Consider the following 25,259-nt stretch of genomic DNA (forward strand, 5'->3'; position numbering starts at 1 on the left):
AATGAAAGGACATAGAGTAGGTTTCTTGCAGAGATCCTCTCATTAGCATTGTCATCCACCCAGAATCCACACCCCATCACTTCCATCTGGTACTCTGCACAAACCTGGGCTCAGGAGCTGGGCCCCATGCTGGCAGCTATGTTGGTTAGAGTTTACTGTCCATGTAAAATTGAAAACCAAAAAATGAGTGAAAACTATGGTTCTGGTCACTATAGACGTGGTCACTTGCAAGCATATGGACAAAGCCTTTATGGCTAGGCTTCTTGGGGCCAGGACAGCCCTTTTCTCCATTGTATGCCTCTCTATAGAGCACACTGCCAAATCCTTGACTTGGTGAATCCCAACTAGCAGGAGCCAAGCCATGTCCAAGGGTGAGTGTTTTGCTTTTCTGTCTTTCCTTCCACAGTGACCTTGTACACATCCCAGCTTTTACTAATCGTCCTTCTCCAGAGAGGATATATTGGTTCAACCAGTTCTTTTCACATCCTACTTTTAAAATAAAACATATAAGCTGAGAAAAGGGAACAGGGGCAGACATTGTAGCACAACAGATGAAGCCATCACTTGGGATACCTGTATCCCACAGTGGAAGAATACTCAAATCCAAGCTTCTGTACTTCCAATCCAGCTCTCAGCTAATGCAGTGAATGATGAACCAAGGACTGGGGCATCTGCCACCCCTTTGGGAGACCTGGATTAGAGCTACTGACTCCCAGCTTCAACCTGGCTCAACCACAACTGTTGCAGGCATTTGAGGAGTGAATCGGTGAATGGACCGTCTCTATCTCCCATTTTGTTGCTGTGCCTTTCAAATAAATTAATAAATTTTAAAGGAATGTTTATTAAGGAGTAGGTGATGTTTTGAACTCTTCTGAGAGCAGGGACATCAGGCATCATAGAGCTCCTTGGATCACTCACAATTTTTTTTTGACTGCAGACTCCCATTTCTGTGCATTTCTATTGGTTGTCAGGCTGAAGCTGTGTCCTTAACAGATGTTGCAGAAGTTGCCACCATGACCAGAGTGTATTCACTAAGAGCCACGCAAGGAAATTGTTTCTGCTGTCAGTTTTGTCTTTCACTGTTAGCATCTTGGCTTTATCTCTCTCTTCCTTCCCTGGATGAATGGAGATGATCTCGGATAAGAAAATTAACACACACACATATTACAATTTTGATTATACTTCTCAGACAACCCAGTCCGGATGTTTAGACTTGTGAGTTTTTTTGTTTTGTTTTGTTTTGTTTTGTGTTTTTGGTTTTTTTTAAGGGGAGAGTAAAAAGCACGATGAATGTTGGAGAACGGGAGGGTGACACTGAAGTAGATCCTGAAAGGCTGCTACTGTCCATCTTCTGATTCAAGGGCAAAGGCTGTACTTTGCATGCTTATGAGCCCAGTGAAAGAAAGTTGTATAACCACAGCATCAGAGCTGCCTTCATTGGCCACCAGTGTATCTACTAGGCATCAGCATGAATTGGTGCGACCAAGATCATTGCATTTTGTCTCAGTGTGCTTTCCTTTCTCCTGGTTGATGGCTCTTGGTACACTTTGAGGATTTGTTTTTGTTGTTGTTGTTTTTCTGTCTGCAGGACCAGCCAGCACATGCTTTAGAATTTGCAAGCCATGCTGCTGGGACAATCAGTTTCACTCTCAGCTGTGCAGTCATCCATTGATGGTGCAACAGCAACGGGGCATGGCTACCCTCAGATGCATTTATTTGTTTTAAATGTGTGCTTATTTGAAAGAGCAGCAGAAAAAGAAATCAACCATCTGCTAGCTTACTTGCCAGTGCCCACAAAAGGCAGGAATGGACCACACCGAAACCAGAAGCTCAGAACTCTAGAGCCTGTGGTTGTCCCAGTTGGATGGCGGGGACTCACGTGTCTGAGCCATCCTCTGCTGCCTTTCAAGGTGCATAGGCAGGAAGCTGGATTAGAAGTGCAAAAGCCACGACTAGAACTGGCACTCTGACAGGAGAGAGAGGCATCCCAAGGGAGACTTAACTCTTTCACCACCCCTAGCTTTTGTTTTGAATTTAGAAATCCAAATTTTAGGTAATTTTTACATTTCACAAAACACTTGTTTTTCTTAACAGTGTAGAGATTATTCTGAGCTGACAGATTATCCACAAAAAGATGTCAGAACCCATGTGACCGCCTCTATTGTCAGACATTGGTAGAAAAAACAGAGGAAGCAGCTTCTTTAAATGCTAAGAAAAAAGCAGGGAGGCTCTGTTATTATCCAGCTGTAAAAATCTGAAGTGCTTAGTCCATTTTGTTTGGGTATAACAGATTGCTTTAGCCCTGGTGATGGATAATGAAAAGAAATTCATTTCTAATGGTACTAGAGGCTGAGAAGTCCAAGATCAAAGGTCTGTGTCTGATCGTAAGAGCACAGGCATCAACTGGTTGAACATGGCAGGTGTACCAGCTCAAATCTGCCTCTTCTTAGACAGCCACTAGTCGCACTCTGAGGAGCCTCCCTCACATAACCTCATCGAATGCTAATGATTTTCAAGGCTGCTCCTTGAAATACTATCCCCCCATAAGAGTTTTGGGATTAAGTTTTAAACACAAGCTTTAGGGAAATTTGATCAAACCAGAGTGTAAACTTCACCAAAACCCAAGGCTCTCATTAACTGCTGTGAATGTCAGATGATGACTTTCAGAGATAGTACAGCTCCTGTGCTGTGAGCAAGAGCCCTGTGGAGATGGCAGGTTTTGGTTTCTTAAGTAACTGTCGATCAGGCACTTGCTCTCTCAGCTCAGTCCTGGCTTGGTGCAAAGTGCTCAGCTGTGAACGTGGCATCCCTAAGTAGCAGCATTCAGGAAATTGCTTCTTGGACTTCTCTTTCAGCAATCCTCTATGTCCACGCATCTGGAGCCGATTGTGTACTGTGTGACATGGCTCTGGCTGTGCCGTCACACGTGGAGGCATTTGGTGTACAAGATACTCTAACACCTCCACAGTCTTGCCCCGTAACATTTCTGATGAAGAATGATCATCTGTTTTTAGTGGATCCTGAAGTACAGGCTGAAAAGCTTGGCTTTGAACTGTACCCAAGTGCTTGCTTCTTTCTTTCAGGTGCATGCTCAGAGTCCTGGATTCCTTTGGTACTGAACCAGAGTTCAATCACGCTAATTACGCCCAGTCTAAAGGCCACAAGACCCCCTGGGGAAAGTGGAATCTGAACCCTCAGCAGTTTTACACCATGTTCCGTGAGTACCTGTTGCTTCTGCATCCCAGGGTGCTTCTGCCTGTGGATGGGAGGGCTCACGCCCCTGGCCATCTATGGTGGTTCCATGCCCAGGAACCTATGCTACATGAGTGTCTCTTCTAGGGCAGTAGCTGAGGGTTTTCATTTTCATTTTAATTGGAATTGAAAAACTTTAGAAGTAGTAGTGAAGAGCGTTGGAGTGTTCTGGAGAAAAGATGTTAAGTCTGAATACCATTGGGAATACATTTGGGGCAAGACCCGTTGGTTGACAAGTGCTCAGCTCAGATGCTGGTTAGGTCCCTGCATTATTTAAAGACAGAGGTCTGCCTTGTGAATTCCTTTTCCAAGCAGCTAAACCTTGATCAGTTAAGCATTAAACTCTCCAAAGTTTGTAGTGACTTGTTGTCATTTGTGAACAACAGTTTTTGTTTTATTCTGCTGTGTTCCATGGTGGTGCAGAGCTGTAAAGCTCTAAGGAGTTCTCTCTCCTGCCCCAAGCCAGGCAGCTAAGTGAGTAACTGTGAACTCTGAGGCCGAACTACTTTGAATAGTGTTTGTGGCTCAAATGAATTTACCATTTAAGTCAGTAGACCTTGGAGACGAGGTCAGTCAACTCTAGAAATGAAAGTTTATGCAAAGTCTAAACATCTTACATTGGAGAATCCCTGTTCTCCAAAGTTACCAGCATAACGTTAATGCAGGGGTTTCCGGTGTCCACCCTGAGATGTGAGTCTGTGTACTTTCTTAAGATCCAAGGGACCCTGTCCTTTCCTCTCTTGTGGTTGCCCCTTATCTCCCTTGTGGTTGTCCCTTCAAAGGTGCCCTTTTTTCTCAGATTCACGTTATTTAACAGTGTGCATGCTAGACAAATGCCTGAGTGTCAGATACCAGGGAGAGAATTAAGGAGGAGGACAGTTAATGAGGGGAGTAATTTAAAAAAAAAAAACAAAAACTTCAAGCTTAAGCGTAGTCTCTGGCCCAGAATGCTGAGAGCACGCTTTGTAATATTGAGAACAGTCATGTTCCTGGAGCTCCATCACTCTGTCATTGCTCCCCGTCTGTGGGACACAGATCAGGCGCCAAGCTAATATTCGGCCCATTCGGTAACAGATGGAAGCCTGCATGATGAGGTGTGGTTGGAGTTAGCCCGTGGTCTGACCTTGCTGTGTCATTTTGAAAGACTGGGATTAGGTGGCCTATGTGTTATGAACACAGAGTGGCTTGTGTTATGTTAAGTGGAATGGAGTGATATTGGTGGTGACTGTAGCCTCTCCACACTGCCTATTCGGTGTAGATGCAGGTGTCCCCCCGTTTGCAAGGGGAATAGAGGGGCAAGGACTGGCCAGCAAGTGCAGAGTACTCTTCAGGAATGTGGGATTCAGAGTCCCCCTAACCGATTGTGTTCTCCACGATGAAGGGTTTCCCTTCTTTCGGACATAACTGAAAGAAATGCATAGCTTACAATGCAATTGAAGGTCAAGCCATAAACTGACCTCTGTTTACCTGGGGAGAGGTTTGCTACCTGTGACTCAGAAGTCAGCAAGGGGGCTGACCTTGAGCCCAGCAATTACAAGTTAACTAAGTGCCCTCTGTGAGAGTAGCTGGTTTTCCATCCTGGCCCCCTTCCAGTTGCAGCATCCTGCTCAGGTGCACCCTGCAGTAGTGGCTCAGGCAATTGGATCCCTGCCTGCCATCCGCGGGGAGACCTGTAAGCGTCCCCAGCTTCTGCCTGACCCAGACCGGGTCACTGCAGGCACTTGGAGACTAAACCAGAAGACAGGTACTCTGTTTCTCTGTCTCTCCCATTCTCAAAAATAAAGGAAGAATTCATCAGGAATCAGACATAAAACTGATAACATTTGCTGATTTTTTTTTTAAGAGAACCTTATGGCAAAACAACAGCAACTAGTAACACTATGAGTGAAAGCAACCAGAATGTTTTGACATTTTCCTTCATAGTGTGAATTATTTATATTGTCACTTAAAAACTACTGGAGTTAGGGACCAAGATTTCTGGTATAGAAGAGATGGAGAGTACTTAAAGAATGTCAGGAAAACCCATTTGTCCATCAGTTTGACCGGGAAACATCTGGAAAAAAATTATACCTTATTCTTGACTGAAACAGTGCGTGTCCTTAGCACTCTGGGTGTCTTGATGCCTTTGCCCACTGCAGAGAACCATTTCCTTGGCAGCCAGTGCCAGATCTGAGGCAGGAAACATTCGGGATGGGATGTCTTATGTCAAAAGGCAAGGATGCCAAGAAGAATCACTGTGATAGAATCAGACCCAGGATCCAAAAATAGGGCGGTGGGAGCATCAAAACACTGAAGAGCAGCAGATGGAGGTTAAGGCAGTAAGAAAGAATTCACAGGCAGTAAGAAAGAATTGTGGGCTAAACAGGTAGCCCATAAAATATACTGAGTCACCTTTGCAGGTGGCTGGGCCACCAACTCATGACACAGAAAAATAAAGAAGACAGCCTTCATCTTGAACTCTCAGTGCAAATGGTAGTTGAAGATAATCAAATGGTTGATGAGAAAAAACTGTTACCCATGGAGAAATCACGACTAATAAATGCAAACAGAGCAAGAATGAGAAATGGAACCTCTGAAATGAACACAGCAGGGCATGAAGGCAGTCATTGGCAGTGGTTAGTAAATGCGGTGGAGTCACAAGTTGATGGAAAAAATCCCCAGGGGTCTTGAAGGGAGGAAAGATGGAAATGAGTAGGGAAATGAAGCAGTTAGATACCTGGTACAAACATCTGATGTGGAGAATTTGTGACAGAATCGCCTATACCCTGCTTTGCAGAGGCTCCCCACCAAGACCCTGGGTATGTCCCTGGAGAAAGCCCTTCCTGCCCAGTGGCAAAGGAGAGGGCTCCAGACCAGCACTTGGAGTCCTGTGCTCCCTTGCCTAGTATGCCTACTAAATTTGGCTGTTCTTGGTTGTCTCAGGGGAGGGCAATGCCCTTGAATATAAGGAGTGAGTGTCAAAAGACACTCCTTGTCAATTTCTTTGTTTTAAAGAAGTGAGTATACCAGTTCTCGATATTTTTAGAGGTTTTCAGAAAGTACATGGAAAATGGGTAAGTTAAAAAAACTACGCATGGATTTCAGATTTGGGGGGAGGGGTCTAGGGGTCAGAATAAACTGATTGCTTTCCCAGGAAATTTTTGAATTACTCATGTGTTGGCTAACAGTAGTCTGTATATGAAGCCATTTCAAAATGTTTGCAGAAAATGGAATTGAGATTCCTTCTTTAGTTATAAATAGTTTTGAAATTGGGTATATTTTTTCCTTGTACACATCTTCCATGAACGTTTTGAAAATCCATGGTGTGCATTCCAAAAAAAATCACACCAAATAAGCTTATTTTTCTATCCTATTTTTCACCAACTTTTTGAAATGCACTAGTTTAACTGAAGTAATAATCAACACATGTGTTTAGAGTACCTTTAGATAGGGTGCGGAGAAGTTCATTAATAGAGTGCCAACCACAAAAAGAACGCTTCGCTCTGGTCAGCTGAAATCATCAGGTACCTGGTGCCTAGGGATCGAGCCCAAGTGCAGCTGACACTGCCCGGAAGGAGAGAAACAAAAATCCAGTACTGGACCTGCATTTTTAGAAGTCATAGAATGAAATAACTTAGAGCAGAACCTCTTTCCTTTCTTACATAATCCTCGTTCATTTCTCATGTGACAGCTTCCCCTCCTTCTCTGTGTTGTTTCGTTCATGGAGTCTCTGCAAGTTAAGAAGCCTTGTTTTTCTGCAGTGTTGGATCCCCCATCTGGGCAGTTCCCTGGAACTGTCTTCTCAGTATTTCCTGGGCATGGTTGGATGTGCCGGCATGGATAATTATTCATATCTGCAAACTTCCAAACTGCCGGAGGCATGGAGGTCAGACACATTAAGGCTGTTGGATTACATTTAGAGGGTTTTAAAAATACACATATGTTAATTATATATATATATGTATATACATACATATATATAATTTGAAAGGCAGAGAAGGAGGGAGAAAGAGAGAGAGAGGAAGAGAGATATTCCATCCACTGGTTGACTCCCAAATAGCCGCATGACCAGAGCAGGGCCAGAACTCCATCCATGTCTTCCACGTGGGTAGCAAAGACCCAAGTACTTGAAATACCTTATACCACTTTCCAATTTATGTCAGCAGGGAATAGATTGAAAGTAGAGCAACCAGTTTTCAATGCAACACTGGGATCTTGGTATCTCAGGTTAGCGACTGAACTTGCTACTCAACACAAGTCACTGACTTCATCAGTGGAATGATGACTTTTTCCTGGAAGCTGTTCCTGCTGAGCCCTGGCTCCTGCTTTGTTCTCTTGTTCGTTTACACACATGGCTTCAGACCTAGAGGCTAAGGCCTTCTGAAAGCCAGTTGAGCCAGTTCAAGGAAGCCCAGCTTGTCCAAGCTATCCGCATCAAAGGCTGTGGTGCCTTCCTTTTGTCTATGTGTCATGTCTCAAGCACCAAGGCTTGGAGTCCCCTTTCTCTCCTCCACCTCCTGGCCCCAGACTCTCACTAGCAGGTGTCTCTTTCAGGTTGCATTCATAGCAGTGTTACTATTTTCTGTAAGACTGTTTCAGTGGCCACCTCTGTCTTTCCAATTATACTGTAAGAATGGTAGCCCTCTTAGAAAACCAGTGAAACTCTTCCTCCAGCAGAGGTGGCTCCCTGTTGTAGCCATGATAGCTCCTGCACATGTAAGTTTACACATGGTTGTAGCACACCTGAAAATATTGAATATGTCCCAACCCCCTTACCTGTGGTGTCTTAACTCATTTCTAGTTTTGCTAGAGTTTGAAAGCCATCATTTTCAGAGCTGATTCTGAATCCACTGAGGGGCTGTTTCTTTTGAATATGCTTTTGTGGTTTCTGGTAAGGGATTAACTTCCATGTTTTGTTCTCTGTGCTTGCCATGGACTTGGCCTGGCCTGGCTCTGGGTCTCTGAGTCATTTCATTCTCTGCATTCTACTGTGTGCTCTGCTGGTTTTAAACCCCTCCATGCTTCTCTTTAACAAAATCACCCAGGCAAGATACAGTGTGCCTCAATAGCTGTGGGGAAAAAAGGAAAAATCCACCCACAAAGAAAAATAGAGTAAGCTTGCCTGTGCCATTTACAAGAGAAAAATAAAACTTGAATTGATAACTCGCACTGTGAATTACCCCAGATTTGGATAGCTGCGATGATCTGTGCGCCACACGCTTTCACAACTGAGCGTGGTTATGTGAAAACATTGGCCATGATATACCATCTTGATCTAATTGGATTTTTTGCTTCCTTTCTCTGGAAACCAGCTAAAAGGAGCACTAGGCAGGTATTATGAGATGGTCCCTGGTGTCATTCAGATCCCAGACATTACATTTTTACATTTATGTATTTCTGCATTATAGTTGAAATGCAAAGTAGTGGAAGGGGAGGCAGATTTTCTCCTGCTAGTTCACTCCAAGAATAGGTCAGGTCCATTCAGGGCCTGAAACTCACTCAGACCTAGGACTCCCATGTTGGCAAGGACCTCAGAACTTGAGCTTCCTACGGTGTGTGTTAACAGGAAACAGAAATGGAGCTAGGTGCTGCTGCTGTGATCTAACAGGGGAAGCCACCATCTGCAATGCCAGCATCCCATATGTGAACCTATTTCTAGCCTAGCTGCTGCACTTCCTATTCAGCTTCTGCTGTTGCCCTGGGAAAATGAACAAAAGATGGCTCAAGTGTTTGTGGCCCTGCCAGTCTTGTGGGAGATCTGGAAGAAGCTCCTGTCTCTTGGCTTTTGGCTTTGGCCTGGGGCAACATTTTCTGTTGCATTTGGAGAATGAACCAGTAAATGAAGATCGATCTCTCTCTCTCTCTCAAGTCTGACATTCATAATAAATAAATTGTCTAAAAGAACCAGGAGCAGCAGCAGAATTGAAGCCAGGCATTGTGATGTAGGGTGTGAACATCCCAGCCACTTAACTGCTGCTCTAAAGGCCTGTCCCTTGAAACCTGTTTTTGTATTTTACGGAAGTTTTAATAACCTTTGAACTGTGTCTGCCTGATGGCCTCCGTGTTTGTATCACTGATGTAAATGTTCCTCATCCCAAAGCAGTCTGTGTAGGTTGATTTTGTTTGTATGTTTGTTTGTTGAGTACTTGGCCAATACCTTGGCCATCATTCACAATGTGGGGTGACAGTATTTGCCTGCTGTCTGCTCATCTTCTGTATCACAGTCTAGCCAGGGAAATGTTTGGTCTTTTGAGGACCTGTGGAATTTTATAAAGATTTATTTTTATTATTTTTTCATTGGAAAGGCGGATATACAGAGAGGAGAGACAGAGAGGAAGATCTTCCGTCCAATGATTCACTCCCCAAGTGAGCGCAACGAGCCGATACTATGCCGATCCGAAGCCAGGAGCCTCTTCCGGGTCTCCCACGCGGGTGCAGGGTCCCAAAGCTTTGGGCCGTCCTCTGCTGCTTTCCCAGGCCACAGGCAGGGAGCTGGAAGGGAAGCGGGGCTGCCGGGATTAGAACCGGCGCCCATATGGGATCCCGGGCGGGCAAGGTGAGGACCTTTAACCACTTGCGCCACCGCGCCGGGCCCGACCTGTGGAATTTTGTGGCACAAACATGGAGCCATAGCAATGACCTGAGTATAAAGCAAATGGAAACACACACAAAGTGACAGAGGATAGATTGATTGTCCATCCACTGGTTGACTCTCCAGATAACTATAGCAGCCTGTGCTCTGCCAGCCCAGAAGCAGGAGCCAGAAACCCATCCTGGTCCCCCACATGGTTGACAGAGATTCAGGCACTCAGCTCTATTTCCTCTGCTTTCCTAAGCACTGTAGCAGAGAGCTGGATTAGAAGCAGAAACAGGACTTGATCCCAGGCACACAGATAATAGAATGTGGGCATTCCAGGAGGTGACTTAACCTGTGGAGCCATAATGCCCACCCCCAGACCACACCTTTCAGGATCACTGGCCTGTGCTTCACGGAGAACCCAGTAGTTGAGGGGAGGAGCTCTGCTTTTGATCTCCCTGATTTTGCTAGCCCAGTCTCTTGGACCTTACCAGCCACAGTCCACCACTTAGGAGAAAGACAACGTCTTCCTTTTCTCTCTCTGCATTGAGCAGCAGATTGCTTCTCCTCCCCCATCCCAGATGCCACTCCTCCAGAGTTCAGCAGGTGGCCTAAGTCCACTACTATGGTTTCCTTAGGCCCAGCTTTGCTGACTTTGGCAAAGTGTCTGTGCTGTATCTGGGGGTCTAAAGCCATGACACAGGGCACAGCCTCTGGAGGCCCCACTGTGTTCTTTCATTTCTCTCCACCAGTGTCCCCATGAGCAAGGATGTGGTGTTACCACCATAGAATTTCCAGGGGGGAAGGACCCCTATAACATCACCCACGTGCAGCATGGGGGAACTTCCTGAACCTCTGCTAAACGTCAGCTAAGAGCCTACAGCCTAGATATACATGGAATTGTTTACTTTACTCATTCTGTAATAGGTCCATCCACATGCGAGCCCTCTGCCTGCCCATCTGGCCACCATTATTTAGGATACATGGCAGAGCCTTTCCCTACTTCAAAGTTTACTTTCCTGCTTTCTATCTCTAAGCCACGAACTATCTTGTTCCTTCACTTACTTAAACTGTCTCTTCAAATTATGTCCTTCACAAAGGGGAGCCCATTGTTTGCGCATCCTTGCCTGTTTGGTTACTGCCTGGCTCAGAATATAAGTGTTGAATGTTGAATGAAGAGCAGCATTTAAAGTCCCACGACACCAGCGTTTTCCATGTCTCCATATATGGTTTGTTTCCCTCCTTGCCAACATCTTTTTTGTGCACTATGTAGGAGACTGTTCATTTGCCATCAATCAATGAGTTTTGAACTCTGGGACTCTGCAGGGCTTGAGGGTGAGGCTGGTGTGTGAAGTAGGAAGCTCCTGTAACTGGTAATGAATTCCCAGAATGGAGTTTGTATGCAGGGAACACGATGCTAGAGGTCATCTCACCCTGGCCTGCCGAGGTCTGGTCATGTAGGTTTTCTGACAATAAGTTAGTATCAGTTAATTAAGCAGTCACGAAAACTAGCTCAGTGCCTTCCATGCAGTGGGCAGTGGCCGGTCAGGGACCTGCCATATGCCTTGTCCTCCAGGAGCACTCAGTCCTCAGTCCAGGGGTGAGGGACTGTAATGTGTGGTAAGGGTTCGGACTCATCCTGATCGCTAAGAACCCAAGAGGGGCACTCACTAAGTGCTGTGGAGGCAGGGAACCCCTCAACTGGAGCCATGCTGAACTCACAGGAGGGATAGTTTTTTAGCAGGAAATTGCTCCAGTCACAAGTATGTCCAAACAGTGTTCACATTCCTTGTCAGGCAGCGTGGAGGGTGGATTGAGGCTTAGGGGCAGAGAGGAAGGGGCTGGTGGTATGGAGAACGCTTCAAAATCTTCAGCAGCCTTGAAAGTGTGGTGATACCTGCTGCCTATTAATCTCCGTAGTTGTTAATCTGAAACATTGAAATGCCCTGTGGTGGGCAGATTAGAAAGGCTCTCTGTCACACTGGCTCAGTTACAAGGCTATATTGACTCCTATCCCTGGGAATTGGTGACACCAGCTCTCAGGAGATTGGGGATGAGGGAGCTTTCAGTGCTGCCTCCAGCTTTCTGCTCAGGCAGGCCCAAAGGGACTAGAATGTGAATCAGATTGTTGGGTTCATGGATTTGGCTCAGCCAGACCCTGTGGAGAGTGAGCCAGCAAATGGTAGTGTGCTTGCACTCTCTCAAAAACAATAAGACAAATAAAAATCTTAGGGCTGACTAATCACAAGAAACGAGCAGCAGTATATGGATCAGCTAAATCCATCTATGCTACTGAGGATAACAGATCCAGAAGCGAAGGAAGCACCCACTGCTAGTGGTCATTTCCAATGGTGAGCTGATGGGCGTCTTCTTTCTTATATCTTATCTAAAAGAAAAAAAGTACAGTGCAGATGTATTCTTATTAAAACCAAGCACACTAATAATAACAGTTGTGTTTGGGAGATAGAAAAGTGTCGACAAAAATTGACCAAGCTCAGACTAAGACTCAGGTAGTGACTGGCTGTGTGGCTGGTCCTGGGTGTCTTGCCCTTAGGGGCCTAGTGGCATGGATGTAACCCAATGTTTGGTGAGCTGTGTGGATAGGAAAAATAGCCCCAGGAGACTTGTGCAACTGAAGGGGAAGGTCAGTTTGACTTTTTTTTTTATTATTTAGAAGAAGACATGGTTGCTTGGTGGATAACAGTGCAGGCTTCATTTGTTGATCAGTTTCTGCTAAGCTTGTTAAGGCAGAAGTTGTTTTGACCCCTGAAATCCACCCGTAGGCCGTAGTCTATGGTAGGAGCACTCTATGATGTTGACCGTTGCTTGAAGTACTCAAGCTAATGATGTGTGAATGTGTGTGTAATTGACGTTACACACATATTTATGGGGTGCAGTGTAACATTTCAGTATATACCTATAATGTATAATTGGCGCAGTTGTCACCTTCAACATTTATCATGTCTTGCTGTAGGGAACATTCAAAATTTTGTTGGCTAACTGGTTTGAAACACACACTATAATTGTTGGCAGCCATAGTTACCCCATTGAGCTATAGAATGTTAGAAATTTTTCATTTTTCTCCCAGCTTAACAATGTTTCTTTAAAATAGCCATGATCAGAATTGATTCAGGGAATACATCAAACTGATACGCAATCATTTGTAATTAGATGGTTCCAAAGTTCTTAGAATAGTGCTTTTCTTTGAGGATGAAAAAATTATTTGAAAGAATTTGAAATAGAAAACTCTTCCATCCTCTGGTTCATGCTGCAAATGCTGGCCATAGCCAGAACTGGACCAGGCTAATTTTGGTTGGAACCAAAGTCCTTGGGCCATTATCTGCTGCTTTCTGGCCTCCTTAGCTTGAAGCTGGATCCCAAGGAAAGGCACAACTCAATCCCAGGCACTGTGATATGAGATGTATGAATTGCAGGAAGGGACTTAACTTGCTGCCCCACCACACCCCCCCCTCCAGTAGTAGTGCTTTTCTTTAGGATGTTTGCAACTATTTGAAGATCATTGTTGAAGTTGGGCAAATGTCCTCTAGTACATAGTGTATGAAAGTAACAGTGTGGTCCCGCATGCGTGTAACTCAAGAAACCGAAGGACTGCTACTGTATATAAGGGTTATTCAAAAAATGTAAAAATGGGAAAAAAAAGAGATGTGGAAAGATGGGGTTATTTTTTGTGCCTTCAAATTTTGAAGCCTAATTTCTTCATGATGCACATTTTCCGTGAACTGCATATAGACTCCTGTGTAGCTTGAGTCTCACAAGTACTTTAGCTGACCTTACAATATTATTTTCCTCTGAAGCCATGGCTTGTTTTCATCAGGCCCAGAAAACAAAATATTTGGACTCTTAATATCTATATTAGGGTACTTTAAGGCGCTTAAGCTCTGAGTCCAGCATTGTCATTTCCTGTTGTGGCTTCAGTACACCTGTTATTGTTTGCTCATCTGTGCTAACATGCTACAAGGTTGTCATGAGGACACATTAATAATGCAGGACTCAAAACATACACTCAAATATCCACTATGGCTTTCAAACCCATTTGTGTGACAAACATCAGCTGTTTTTTGTTCTGTTTGCTTGCACTTGCTTTGTCTCTTTTGTCTCGCTCATGCTTGGGCTCTCAGCCTCCCTCATTCACTTACTCTCTTGCTTTCCACAGACTCTGGGGACAGAAGGTAGTAACCCCTCTTACCCTTCCCCTTGCTGGCTCACTCTCCCTGAACATGGCCCGTGTATGTCTATATTGCTCACTCTGTGGATAAGCCTTAACTCTCCTTTAAAAAAGAAAATCAGCTTTTAAAAAAATCCCATTTATTTATCTTCTGGGATAGAAGATTACCAAACATACAGAACTACCTGAAACTCATTTATGATGGGATTTCTTTAATTTATCATTAGTATAAATACCCACTTTTTGAAGTCTTTCCCCTTCCCACTGAACTTTGTATTCTTCTCTTAAGGGAGAACCAAAGAGAAAGCTTGGACTGGGATTAGAGCTCCATGAAAAGGTCATTTTACACGGTATCAGCCTGCACTTGTGGCTTTTGATGTTCTGAGTGGTATCTGGCATACCCAGGGTCAAGACCAGGTCACCGTCTGCAGATGTGACAAGGCAGGCACCTGCTTGCTGATGGGCAGCTCCTGAGGGGCCGTCAACCACAGGAAGCCTCTGGTGACTTCAGCATTCATCCACTATCGGCTAGGGGATCATAGCTGAGCAGGCTTCCGTGATAGCCTTCCCTGGGCAGAGTCCTGAGAGGGGTCTGCCTTGCACTCAGGACCTCTCCGTGGGCACTGCTTGCATTTCTCCTGAAAGCACCTTGGTAGGTTTGTGACAGCTCAGGTCAACTGCAGCAAAGTGAGAGAGGAGTCAACACAGAGCATTTGGCAAACAACTGAAATGGAGGTGAGCTCGTGTTTGTCATTCCTTGCTCAGGTTGTCAAGGTTGCTGTGGTGCCAGAGTGTACTCAGGATGCCACAGGTGCCTGGCATTCCTCACAGTGGCTTCTCTTCTGTAAGCCAGGAGTATCTGTCGCACAAAAAATAGGGACCAATGGTGTTCTTTATTCTTGGAGGGCACCTACATCATTTTTTGGCATATCTTAGTATAGTCTTACATGAAAATCAGACTATTTGTATCCCATGCCATGGTGCATAAGCTCTGTTCAAGTTCAGTTGAGATTCCTTCATTGCAAGCACATACCCAGCATTGAGTCCAGCATCTTATTGTCCTGAAAACATTTAACAGCTTCTTGGGGAGGCCTTCCCTGGTCTGAAGGCAAAGCTAACAGAGTAAAATCCTGGTCAGTTAAAAGCCCCAACAGAACATCAGCAACAATATATAGTGTTATGGAATTGATTGATATAGTATTGAGTAAACAATATGTTAAAAATAATGCAAGTTCAATTTTTTGAAACACGTGTGTTGAGACAGTATCAATGACAGGATAAAAAAAAAATACAGGTTAAATTAAGGCAAACATGTGGTATCTAACCTTTTGGGATTCGCTCATTTCCCTTAGCATTATAGTTTCCAGTTGGGCCCCTTTAGCCACAAAGAACTGCATTTGGTTTTTTTTAATAGCTGAGTAATATTCCATGGAGTAGATGAACCAAAGCTTTCTTATCCAATCTTCTGCTGATGGGCATTTCGGTTGCTTCCGTGTTTTTGCAATTACTGATTGTGCTGCTATGAACATAAGGGTGCATGTTGAATTGTCGTGAAACAAGTGTTTTTGATATATTCCTAGGAGTGCTATTGCTGGGTCATATGGTATGCAGATTTTGAGTTGTTTAAGTGTTCTCCCTACTGATTTCCATAAAGGCTGTACTAACCTGCAGCCCCATCAGCAGTGGAATAGGGTTCCCTTCTCCCCACAACCTCACCAACAAGTGTCGTTGATGTTCTTTTTTATGTGGGCCAATCTTACTGGCATTAGGTGGTACCTCATCGATGTCTTAATTTGGATTTCCCTTATTGCCAGGGAACTGGAGCATTTTTTCATATGTTTGTTTGCCATTTGGGCTTGTTCCTTTGTGAAATGTTTGCCCATTTTATGTGCCCATTTCTTGAGTGGTTTGTTTGTTTTGGTGTTTTGGTTGTTTTGAAGTTCTTTGTATATCCTGGAAATTAGCCTCCTATCGCCTATATAGTGTGCAAAGATCTTCTCCCACTCTGTGGGTTGCTTTTTTACTTTGTTGATTGTTTCCCTTGCTGTACAGAAGCTTCTTAGTTTGATGAGGTCCCATTTGTTTATTCTGTTCTCAACTGCTATTGCTTTTGGTGTCCTTCTTAGAAATTCAGAACCTACTCCTAGGTCTTGCAGGGTATTTCCTACATTTTCTTGCAAGAGTTTGAAGGTTTCTGGATGTAGGTTTAGGTCTTTTATCCATGTGGATTGGATCTTAGTGTATGGTGATAGATGTGGGTCTTTTTGTTTCTGCAGGCTATCAGCCAGTTGTCCCAACAACATTTACTGAAGAGGCCTTCCCATTTGCTTGGACTGTCGTTGGTCTTTTTGTCAAAGATTAGTTGGCTGTATCTGTGTGGGTTCCCTTTTGGTGCTTCTATTCTATTCCATTGATCTTCCTCTCTATCTTTGTGCCAGTACCAAGCTGTTTTGATAACCACTGCTCTATAGTATGTCCAGAGGTCCGAAACTGTAATTCCCCCTGCTAACTTCTTGTTCTTTAGGATGGTTCTAGCTACTCGTGGTTTTTTGTGCTTCCAGATGAACTTTTGAATCATTGTGTCCAGTTCCATGAAGAATGTTTTGGGCAATTTGATTGGTATTGCGTTGAAAATGTATATTGCTTTTGGTAGTATAGACATTTTAATGATATTGATTTTACCTATCCAGAAGCATGGGATGTTATTCCATCTTTTGAGGTCTTGTTCACTTTCTTTTTTGAATTGTTTGTAGTTTTCTTCGAATAGGTCTCCTACACTTTTGGTTAGATGGATTCCCTCTCCCTGCGGCTCTTTGCTGCTTCTATAGCGTTCTAACCCTCTCTCACTGCACTCTCCCTCACAGCCTTCCTCCTATGTCGGCCATCTTGGAATCTCTCTCGTGGTTCCTTTTTAAAAGTGTACACAGAGGGACTAGATACCTGAGTTGCAGAAGCAGTTACCTAAAGCATGGAGTTACCAGCTAAAATAAAAACAGGGGCCAATGTTGGCTGGCACTGGCTTAGCTGGTGCTTATGACATGGGTTTTGCATGTCACAGGGTCAATTTCAGTCCTGGTTACACTGCTTCTGATCCAACTCCATGCTATGGCATCTGGAAAGGCAATGGATAGTGAACCAAGTGCCTAGACCCCTGTCTCCCACAAGGGAGACTCCAGTGGAGTTCCCAGCCCCGGGTTTCAGCCTGTCCCAACCCTGGCTGTGTAGCCCCCAGCAGATGGAAAATACCTTGCTCCTTTTCTGCCTTTCAAATGAAATAAAACTTAAGAAAATCCCAAAACTTCACAAGTATCCAATTCTAGTTCTGAACATTTTTTTGTTTGAAAGGAATGGGCCAGGTTAAAGCCAGGACCCAGGGGTTTCTGGGCCACCCATATGTGTGGCACGGGCCCCCAAGTGTTTGGGTCATTCTGGTGCTTTCCTGGGAACATTAGCAGGGATTTGGATAGAAAGTGGAGCAGCCTGGACTTGATCTTGCCACCTTATGGGATGCCAGCATTATAGGCAGCGGCTTAACTTGTGATGCTACTGCACTGTCCCCTAGTTGAGAACTTTTACAATTAACCAGAAGTTATACAGAGAGCTGTTCCCAGCTGCTGCCTGGACATGTAAGATGCACGCTGACACTCTTCCCCTCCCTGCTTCACCACCTCGCATTATTCCCATTCCTCAAAAAGGGAGAGAAAGAAAGAAAAGAGCCATTGCCTCTTGTTGGCAATAAAATTTGTTCATTGGTTGACTTTCCAGCCAATTGCCGCCTATGTCCTTGCCTCTGGGCACTTGTTCAGAAACACAGAAATAACAGATTGGCCAGACTGCATGCAACTCCCCAGTCACAGCCCTGTTATCTCCTCATTCTTACACCCCCATTAGGCAGGAGCCTGGGAGACCAGGCAATGGCAGTTCAGTATGGATACAGCTCCCCCGCTGCCTTCCCTCATCTGACTCCATTCTGTGGGACTGATGGGAATGAAGTTTCTGCCTATCTTTTATTTCTGTTTAATGTTTGTATATTGGAGATCCAGAGATCCTGTTCACTTGTTAATTCTCCAAATTCCTGTAACAGGTGGGAGTGCAGAGAGAAAGGGGGAGAGGGGCAAAGCCAGGAGCTGGAGATTTAATGCAAGTCTCCCATGTAGCTGGCAGGAACCCAGTTACCTGAGCTGGACCCAGGAATTGAACTTCCCAGACACCAGGAACATGGGATACAAGCATCTTACCTGCTGGGTGAATAGTCCGCTCATTTCCTTGTAAGGTTTATTTATTTAAAAGGCTGAATTACAGAGAGAGAGACAGCAACGAAGTGAGAGATCCTCCATTCACTAGTTCCTTCCAGAGTGGCCACAATGGCTGGGGCAGGGACACACCAAAGCCAGGAGTTTGGAACCCATCAAGGGCTTCCACGTGGCCATCCTCCACTGCTTTCCCAGTCACCTTAGTGGAGAGCCGGACAAGAGGTGAAGGAACTGGGACTCGAAGTGACACTGTTATGGGATGCTGGCATCCCAGGAAGTGGCTTAATGCACTAACATCCGGGCTCCTGTGACTCCTTCAGCCCTGAGAAAACTGAGACAATGCAGAGACCCACATCTCTGGTTCGTTGACAACTGCTTGAGTTGGTGTAGGTGAAGTTGTAGTGTATGGATTCTAAGGAAGCTGGCGGGTATCTCGATTACCAGGAAGAATTTGGTTTTGTGTTATTTATAGCTGCTCAATTCAGGTCAGAGCCAAGCAGAGTGGTTGCTTTTTTGAATATTGGCCACATGTCGCCTCCGCCAGACCATCTCCTGTTAAACAGAGATTTCTCTGGACACAGTAAAGGAAGGGGAGAGGAAGGTCTCTACTTATCAAGAGGAAATTGTTCTCTGTCACTTGCTGGTGAAATTTCTTTCCCAAGTAGTGGTGGAAGTTGCAAAAGGGGGGGGGGGGGGCTGCAATTGCTTTTTTTTTTTGCGTAAGTGTTAAAGTAAGGAAATTGCAAAACCCATGATGAGAGAGAACAAAATCTTTTTCCTTTCCAGCATGGTCCACCCTGTAGCTGCCATTCCTTTGCAGTGTTTGGCATTTAAGAGGGTTTATAGTTCCAGTAAGCTTTCCCCTTTATTCCATCTTCATTGTGAGCATTTGTTCAGTGTAGCTGTGTCATGACAGTCATGCATGGCTTAATAAATGAAAGCGGCGGGTCCCCAGAGATGTGTCATTAGGCTATTTCATCACCGTGAAAGCACACAGGCTCTACCTACACAAGCTTGGACAGCTACATTACTCTGCTTTTGACCCAAACATCTGCATGCATCCCTTGGCTGTACGTGATTTATTAGTGGGTTATTCTTAGAAGAGGTGGAAGTTTGGGCGAATGGTGCCTGCTTTCTCCCCACCCCCAAAACCTCTTTACCCAACCTGGGTGGTGGATGCAGTTGAAGGCAGACCAAACTATGGGGTGCCCACTATTGTTCAGAACCACTGAGTTAGCCTGGTCTCTCTCAAGTTCTGGCCATTCATTTGAGGCACCTGGATAGCCCCCTGTCTACCAGTACTTAGTGACCTAGCACAGAGCAAGACAGGTTGGGAAAGACACACAACTGCATGATTTTTAAAGAGGATTTTCTCCTCAAAAGAGCTGAGTTTGGTTCAGGTTAATCCATCATGGAGAGAATTATTCATGGGAAGGTTGTGCTGGGCAGGCAATCACTGCTACTCCTCAGCAAGAGCAAGGGCCAAGGAAAACAAGCAGGTGCGTGTGAGATGACTGTTGTAAGTTTCTATGTCATTGCTGCTGCTTGGTGATTGAAGCCTAACTAGTGTGTGCTTTCCTTCCCACCTCAGCTCATACCCCCGACAACAGCTTTCTGGGCTTTGTGGTCGAACAACACCTCAACTCCAGTGACATCCACCACATTAATGAAATCAAAAGGCAGAACCAGTCCCTTGTGTATGGCAAAGTGGATAGCTTCTGGAAGGTGAGTCAGTCTGCGTGCTTTTCTCTCTCTCCCTCTCCCCCCACCCCCACCCCACTCTCTTTCCCCAAGAAGCTTGTTGGGTAATTTAATTTAACTTTGATCCAGGGAGTAATCAAGCAAAGTGCCCGGGGCTTAATGGGATCTGCTTAGCAGTAAACAAGAATGTTGGAGGATTTGGCAGCTCAGCATTTGGATATTACACTGTGGCTGCATTTGCTCATCCGCACATTGTGCGAGCAGCCCTTCCCTGTGCTCTTTGCATGTCAGAAGTGAGTGGGGTGACATCTTTCATGTCTTATGTGGTTTCTTTGAATTCTGCATTTGTGGATTTAACTAACCGCAACTGGAAAAATTTGCAAAAACAGTTGCATCTAATGCTGGACAAGTACAGAGTGGTTTTCTTGTCATTCCCTCAACAATAGAGTATAACTGTCATGTATACAACATGTGCATTTTATTGAGAATTTTTAATAGCTAAAAATGACTGTAGGCCTACAGGAGAATGTGTTCAGCTTGATATGCAAATATTCTATTTAATTTTAAGAATTTATTTACTCTTATTGGAAAGGCAGGTTTACAAAGAAGGAGATGCAGTGAGAAAGAGCTTCCAACCCCTGGTTCACTTTCCAAGTAAACACACCCTCCAGTGCTGAGCCAATTCGAAGCCAAGAGCCAGGAGCTTCTTCCAGGCCTCCCATGTGGGTACAGGGTTCCAAGGCTTTAGGCTGTCCTCTACTGCTTTCCCAGGCCAAAAGAAGCGAGTTGGATGGGAAGTGAAGCAACAGCCCCTGCCTGGCATGATTTCTAGAGCATACTTGGGGAAAGGGCAATGGGAAAGGAACCAGCTTGGGTGTGGTCTATTGACAGGTGATACTAATCATTTGATATGACACATCTGCATCAGTAAGCACAAGACCTAGTTTTTACTTTTGGAGGAAAAATTTTTTAAGATTAATTTTATTTCTATTGCAAAGTCAGATATACAGAGAGGAGGAGATACAGAAAGAAAGATCTTCTGTCCATTGATTCACTCCCCAAGTGGCTGCAATGGCCAGAGCTGCACTGATCCATAGCCTCTTCCGGGTCTCCCACGTGGATGCAGGGTCTTTGGGCTGCCCTCGACTGCTTTCCCAGGCCACAAGCAGGTTGCTGGTTGGAAGGTAGGGCCGCCATGATATGAATTGGTGCCCATATGGGATCCTGGTGGGTGCAAGGCATGGACTTTAGCTGCTAGGCTACCACACTAGGCCCTGGAAGAAGTATTTTTTATAGAACATATCTCAAGGACTTCAGAAACATGCTTGTTTCTGAATTTAAGAACTTTAGTCACTTGCCAGAATGATCATGAGTGGTGCTCTCAGGTTGGGTGTGCCCTTGGAGGAAGCTAGAAGTTCTACAAGCGAGAGGGTGCACAGTGAAGCAGAGAGCAGAGAACATAATTGCTTCTGTGCCTGCCCATGTTTGGAATAGGAAAAGCTGTGATTGCCCTGCAGATCCACAGTGCTGACCATGATAGAGGGGAATCAGCCTGTTTTGGGGGAAGCTCGTGGAATTCCAGATAGTTGTCTTTGTTATAAACAGCCCAAATTGTGTTTTCATTTGATGCAGTTTTATTCCCCTCCCCCGAGGGACATTTTATCAGTGCCTGGAAACTGTTTTGTCATGTCTGGGCTGCATACTACCAGTATCTAGTGGATAGAAGCCAGCAATGCAATCAGCATCCTACAGTATATAGGCCAGTTCCTCTAACACAAGGTGTCAGTTGGGCCAACTGTGAGAAACTCATGCTAATGAATCATTTATTTCTTAGGTGGATGATTGGACACTTTGAGCTCTGAGATGAAATCAAATGCATCTAGATGAGTGTTGGCTCTTTCCAGTGTTGCAATGAATTTATGCATCCTGGCTTACCTTGTAGCTCTGTGGCCTGTGTTGACAACACATTTTTCAGCAGACTTTTAGCCAAAATCAGCTGAGAAGGGGCATACTGGGTTGTACTAATTCTCAGCTTGGTTGTGACATGAGTGGCTTTAGGCAGACATGAGCTCTTCAAGAAAAGCTGCACTTGCCTTCCTCCTTCTGCCCCTGCTTGAAGCAAACAGCCTGCATGTCAGCATGAGCTTGACCATGAACTTGTATCACTCCTGATTGGATCCAAGTGTAGCCACCTCCCAGGTACTTCCAGCAACATTCCTGTATCTAGGAAGGGGAAGGAAAAAAAACACACTAGTTCTGAGAAATTTGGTTACATGATTTGTGTAAATGAATACTTCCACTAACAGGATGACATCCTGGGTGGCAGGCCAAACCCCAGAAGTGACATGCCTCTTGCTCCAACAGCTCTGGATGTGGTGTGGAAATCATTGTGTTTTGGGGTGTAGAAACTTAGCAGGTGAAGTCACCTTCTGAATCTTACAAATCACCTGAGGTTTACAAATGGCTCCAGGGTCAGTGATTCTATGTTCATGTCTGTCTGAATATTGAGAATCTGGGGTGTCATGTCAATTTTATTCTATCATGTTGCTGTTGTATGCTAGGAAAGATTCAGAGTGGAAGAAAACAACTAACACATTTTCACACAAATTCACAATGTCATCTCCATCTTTGGAACACGGCATGGTATTCAAACATTCGCATTTCAGAGTCTAGTGAACGCACAGGAAAAGCAGATGTAGCCACTGAGTGAGATGTTAGCTCAGTCACATGTCTAGGACTGTGAACCAGTGGGCCTGGCCTAGCAGCAGATGTGTTTGTCTCCCTTCTGTTTCCCAAACTTCTTTTGCCTCAGAGCTCTTTGGGAAGTGACACCTGTCAATCCCTGGAGGGTCATGGCTGCTACTGGAGCTGGTAGAAGTGGGGCATGGTTTAGATCAGATGGTTCTGGAAGACCCATCTTGACCCTTAGACTTGCTGAAACTAAAGATGCATGCTGTGTTTCAGCTCCTCCACTCTGTCCCACCCTTTTTAGGGAAGCTTCTCACCTACCATGTGCTTCCCTCCAACCTTGGAAAATTGGACCAGGAATTGCCTTCTGATCCCAGGTAGGCCAGTTTATTGGTGAATGGGGTCATGATTCAGATTGATCCAAAGCCAGATTGTGTCATGACCCCAGGCAGGTCAGCTTACTGGTGGGTGGAGCCGTGATTCTGGCTCAAAGTCAGGTTGATCAATGAGATTTTGGGCGCTGAGAAACAGAGGAATGATGACAATGAGCCAGGAGCAGGTTCTTCAGGTGTTCAATGATAAGGAAAAAGGCACTTTGAGAAAGAAATGCAGCTCCCACAGCGAGAGGCACCACCTTGGGAGAAGAAGGAGTGCTCTGGAGGGCTTGACAGGAAGCAAAACACAGAAGGGTGCAGTCTTACTACTTGGAGGGGAGGAAATAGTTGGAGTTCCCAGGTGCTTTTCTTCCCTAGTTAGGTATGTCACTTTCACTCTCCGTAACTAAGTACTTCCTCTTCCTTGTATTCCTATCAGGGGTCCCCACTAAGCTCTACAGGTGTTACTGCATTCCACAGGCCTTGAGAAACACTGCCTGCTATGGAGGCCAAGGGGGACCAGGCTTCCCTTTCAACCTCCTGAGGTGTCTGCAGTGGTCTTACTTTGATTCTGTTGACACTCCAAACTTTGTTATCAACTCCAAAAACCTGAAGGCCCCAACAGATGAATTCCTGTGCCCAGGCCCCTTAACATCGCACAGGATTGCTAGCAACTCAATCCCAAGTTCCAAGCTCTCTGCTTAACCCAAGAGACTGCCATTCAGAGCTCCTTGCCATTCAGAACCTTAGGTTCCTAGCCTGTGAAATGAGTGTGTAACATCTGCCAGGTGGCTGAGCGCCTCTTAGTTTCAATAGTGCATGGACGTCACCTGGAATCACTAAATACAGATTCTGCCCCAGCCCTTCTGCAGTAATGCTGTGGCCCTGCCTTTTTGCAAGTACCCAACTGATACTGAAGGTGCTGGCCAAGTACACATGGAGGCATGAGGTGTGACTACTCACTGTGCTAGCCGAGTCAGCATAGAGTAGCTGTGTATCCAGTTCTGCAGAGTAAAATACACCTTATCTGATTAAAACACACATAGTTTCTGGTTCCATAGCCCAGTGCAGGGCTTGCCCCAGCCAGCCTGGCAACGAGCAAGGTCGGCCAGTCTCCAGTGAACTTGAAAAGCTCCTTTTGATGTAGATCTCAAAGACTTTGTGGTGTTCAAGCCTCCCCTGAAATGGTCCCTTTCCCAGAGGCCTGAGACATGAGGCAGCAGCATTTTCAGAAACCAGATACGACTGTCTTCTCCTTCCTGCCCTTTTGTAAGCTCTTTCTAAACAGCATCAGCCAGAGTGATCTTGGTGAAAGTGGAAATTGGACTGTAGTACTCCTCAGCTCAGAACTCTGGTGGCTTCATTTTAAAGTTAGAACATGGCACATGGGCTATGAAAGCGAACCTTGGCAGTGTGGTTTGGCCTGACTCTACAAACTGTCCACATCTGACATGGCCCTACTGTTCTCTCTAGCTCTTGAGTTGTGGCCACGGTCACTTGTATGCACCCCACCCTCCTGCTTAGGGTTATGAGGTGGGGGCAGATGGCCCAGACAGGCCCTTGCAGTGGCTGCCGTCTTCCTGGCCTCACCAAGCCCCCTAGGGCTACCCTGTCCCCTCACCAGATGGCCCCATGCTTATTAGAGCACTCTGTCATTCTCTTTATGCAGCCATAATCATTGTCACTCACACATATGTTTATCTTTCATTGTCCCTTCACCTCACCAATGGGTCATGAGCTATAGGAATCATACCCATTGTCTTCACCCAAATTGCCTGACCATGCTAACATAGCTATGTAGTGACTGGTGCATCACATCTGGATTTAGCTTAAATACTGATGTGTTTGCGGAGGCTGCAATACAAAGTGGAGTGCTGCTGGTTGTGGGTGAAACATGGGGCTGTTCCTTTGGCTCCCAGAGTGAAAAGGAAAGAGTTTAGAAGGAAAAGGAAGGGAACTATACTTGTGTGCCTTCCACAGACCACACAGGGGCTCGTTGAGTCTTTGAAAGCTTCCAGGTGTGATTGGCAGCGAGATGGCATGGAAAGGAGGATGGTGTGCAGGGAGGTGAGAGGCCTGTCTCTGGGCCAACTCTGCTGTCTGTCATCTGTGAGGTTTGGGGCAGGCAACCCCAGCTTTCCTACTTGTGTAAATGAAGGTCTTGATGCTCCGAGGCATCACTTATTGATGGATACAACCACAATATGGTAACCTCAAAGTAATGAAGGGTACGTACTTGTTTGGTTCTG

The 25,259-nt window shown here is 45.2% G+C and overlaps 1 protein-coding gene across 4 annotated transcripts in view; it reads left to right on the forward strand.

Moving 5' to 3' along the window:
- MGAT5 (alpha-1,6-mannosylglycoprotein 6-beta-N-acetylglucosaminyltransferase) overlaps positions 1–25,259 on the forward strand; it is a 331,427-nt gene that overhangs the window by 236,476 nt on the left and 69,692 nt on the right. For all 4 annotated transcript variants that reach the window (XM_040971485.1, XM_040971487.1, XM_040971486.1 and 1 more), the window contains 2 exons: positions 3,084–3,217; positions 19,839–19,972. In XM_040971485.1, the coding sequence (XP_040827419.1) occupies positions 3,084–3,217; positions 19,839–19,972 (268 nt within the window). The remainder of the gene's footprint in view (positions 1–3,083; positions 3,218–19,838; positions 19,973–25,259) is intronic.

Source organism: Ochotona curzoniae, unplaced genomic scaffold (assembly GCF_017591425.1).
Source record: "Ochotona curzoniae isolate NIBS_2020 unplaced genomic scaffold, NIBS_Ocur_1.0 contig_2210, whole genome shotgun sequence".
NCBI classification, from domain to species: Eukaryota; Metazoa; Chordata; class Mammalia; order Lagomorpha; family Ochotonidae; genus Ochotona; species Ochotona curzoniae.